The sequence below is a fragment of the Calidris pugnax genome, unplaced genomic scaffold (genome assembly GCF_001431845.1).
Source record: "Calidris pugnax isolate Ruff unplaced genomic scaffold, ASM143184v1 scaffold2234, whole genome shotgun sequence".
Taxonomy (NCBI): Eukaryota; Metazoa; Chordata; class Aves; order Charadriiformes; family Scolopacidae; genus Calidris; species Calidris pugnax.
Window position 1 is genome coordinate 1 of NW_015092468.1, and position 2,489 is coordinate 2,489.

The window sequence follows — 2,489 nt, forward strand, 5'->3', positions numbered from 1 at the left end:
GAGAACCTCCTCAAACCCCAACCAGGGACCCCCAAACCCCCTGAGAGCCCCCCCAGACCCCACCAAGGAACCCCCAAACTCCTTGAGAACCTCCTCAAACCCCAACCAGGGACTTCCAAGCCCCCTGTGTCCCACCTTCTTGGTGGGAGCTGGGGGTGACAGCCTGTCCCCGTGTCCCCAGGCGTGCACCGGGTGGAGGTGACCTACGACGACGTGGCGGTCCCCAAGAGCCCCTTCCGCGTGGGGGTGGCCGAGGGCTGTGACCCCAGCCGCGTGCGGGCCCACGGGCCCGGCCTGGAGGGTGGCCTGGTGGGCAAGGCCAACCGCTTCACCGTGGAGACCAGGTGGGCACCCGGGGTCCACTTCCATTGGGTGTGTCACCTCCATCCCATGCCACCATCTCACCACCTCCATCCCCTCCCATGGATGTGCCACCTCCATCCTCTTCCGTTGGTTGTGCCACCTCCATCCCATGCCACCATCTCACCACCTCCATCCCCTCCCATGGATGTGCCACCTCCATCTTCTTCCATTGGCTGTGTCACCTCCATCCCATCCCATGCCACCAACCCACCACCTCCATCTCCTCCCATGGATGTGCCACCTCCATCCTCTTCCATTGGGTGTGCCACCTCCATTCCATGCCACCAACATGCCACCTCCATCCCATGCCACCAATGTGCCACCTCCATCCTCTTCCACTGGGTGTGTCACCTCCATCCCATGCCACCAACCCACTACCTCCATCTCCTCCCATGGATGTGCCACCTCCATCCTCTTCCATGGATGTGTCACCTCCATCCTCTTCCATTGGATGAGCAACCTTCATCCCATGTGACCAGCTCCTTACCTCCATCCTCTTCCATTGGATGTGCCACCTCTGTCCCATGCCACCAACCCACCACCTCCATCCCCTCCCATGGATGTGCCACCTCCATTCCATGCCACCATCTCACCACCTCCTTCCTCTTCCGTTGGATGTGCCACCTCCATCCCATGCCACCAACCCACTACCTTCATCTCCTCTCATGGATGTGTCACCTCCATCCTCTTCCATTGGGTGTGTCACCTCCATCCACCTGCCATCAATGTGGCCTCATTGTGCCCCTGCCCCTGATGTGGCATCTCCATCCCCTTGCCGTGAAGGTGGCACTTCCAGCCCCCTGCCACCACCAGCCCCTTACCATGGAGGTGGCATCTCCATCCCCTTACCATGGAGGTGGCATCTCCAGCCCCATGCCACCAACGTGGCACCTCCAACCTCCTACCATGGAAGGTTCTCTTGCCATGGAGGTTCCATGTCCTACCACCAATGTGGCACCTCCAAACTCCTACCATGGAGGTGCCACCCCCATCCTCTTGCCATGGAGGTTCCATGTCCTACCACCAATGTGGCACCTCCATCTTCCTACCATAGAGGTGCCACCTCCATCCTCTTGTCATGGAGGTGGCATCTCCAGCCCCATGCCACCAACATGGCACCTCCAACCTCCTACTATGGAGATGGCACCTCCGTCTCCTTGCCATGGAGGTTCCATGTCCTACCACCAACGTGGCACCTCCATCTTCCTACCATAGAGGTGCCACCTCCAACCTTCTACCTGTCCCATGCCACCAACTTGGCACCTCCATCCTCCTACCACGGAGGTGGCACCTCTGTCCCCTTGCCATGGAGGTTCCATGTCCTACCACCAATGTGGCACCTCCATCTTCCTACCATAGAGGTGCCACCTCCATCCTCTTGTCATGGAGGTGGCATCTCCAGCCCCATGCCACCAACATGGCACCTCCAACCTCCTACCATGGAGGTGCCACCCCCATCCTCTTGCCATGGAGGTTCCATGTCCTACCACCAATGTGGCACCTCCATCTTCCTACCATAGAGGTGCCACCTCCATCCTCTTGTCGTGGAGGTGGCATCTCCAGCCCCATGCCACCTCCATCCTCCTACCATGGAGGTGCCACCCCTCCCCCCACAAGTCCCTGATTGGTCCCTTGTCCCCAGGGGCGCGGGCACCGGGGGGCTGGGCCTGGCCATCGAGGGGCCCTCGGAGGCCAAGATGTCCTGCAAGGACAACAAGGACGGGAGCTGCACGGTGGAGTACATCCCCTTCACCCCCGGCGACTACGACGTCAACATCACCTTCGGTGGCCACCCCATCCCCGGTGAGCTGTGGGGAAGGAGGGAGGGGGGGACACTTGGGGGGTGGCCGTGGGTCGGAGGTGGGTTCCTGGGGGCTGGTTGGTGGAAGGGTTTGTGCTGAGCTCCGTGGCTGGTGCTGGGGTGGCCTCATGGGGTTGGTGGCTCCATAGGGTTGGTGGCCCCACGGCCATCCTGTGTTGACCCCATCTGTGGACTGGCCCCATGGCCACAGCCTTGGTGGCCCCATGGCCATGTAGACCCCATGGCCACATTGACCCAATGCCTACATAGACCCCACGACCACGTTGACCCCATGGCCACGTAGACCCCATACCCACGTAGACCC

At 61.1% G+C, this 2,489-nt stretch overlaps 1 protein-coding gene across 1 annotated transcript; it reads left to right on the forward strand.

The window, feature by feature from the left end:
* Positions 1-181: 181 nt before the first annotated feature.
* Positions 182-2,166, forward strand: LOC106900470 (filamin-C-like; the record flags this gene model as incomplete). Its single annotated transcript, XM_014962547.1, has 2 exons — positions 182-344; positions 2,006-2,166. Coding segments are annotated over 2 exons (324 nt in total), but the record flags the coding sequence as incomplete, so codon positions are not given.
* Between the last annotated feature and the right edge of the window lie 323 nt (positions 2,167-2,489).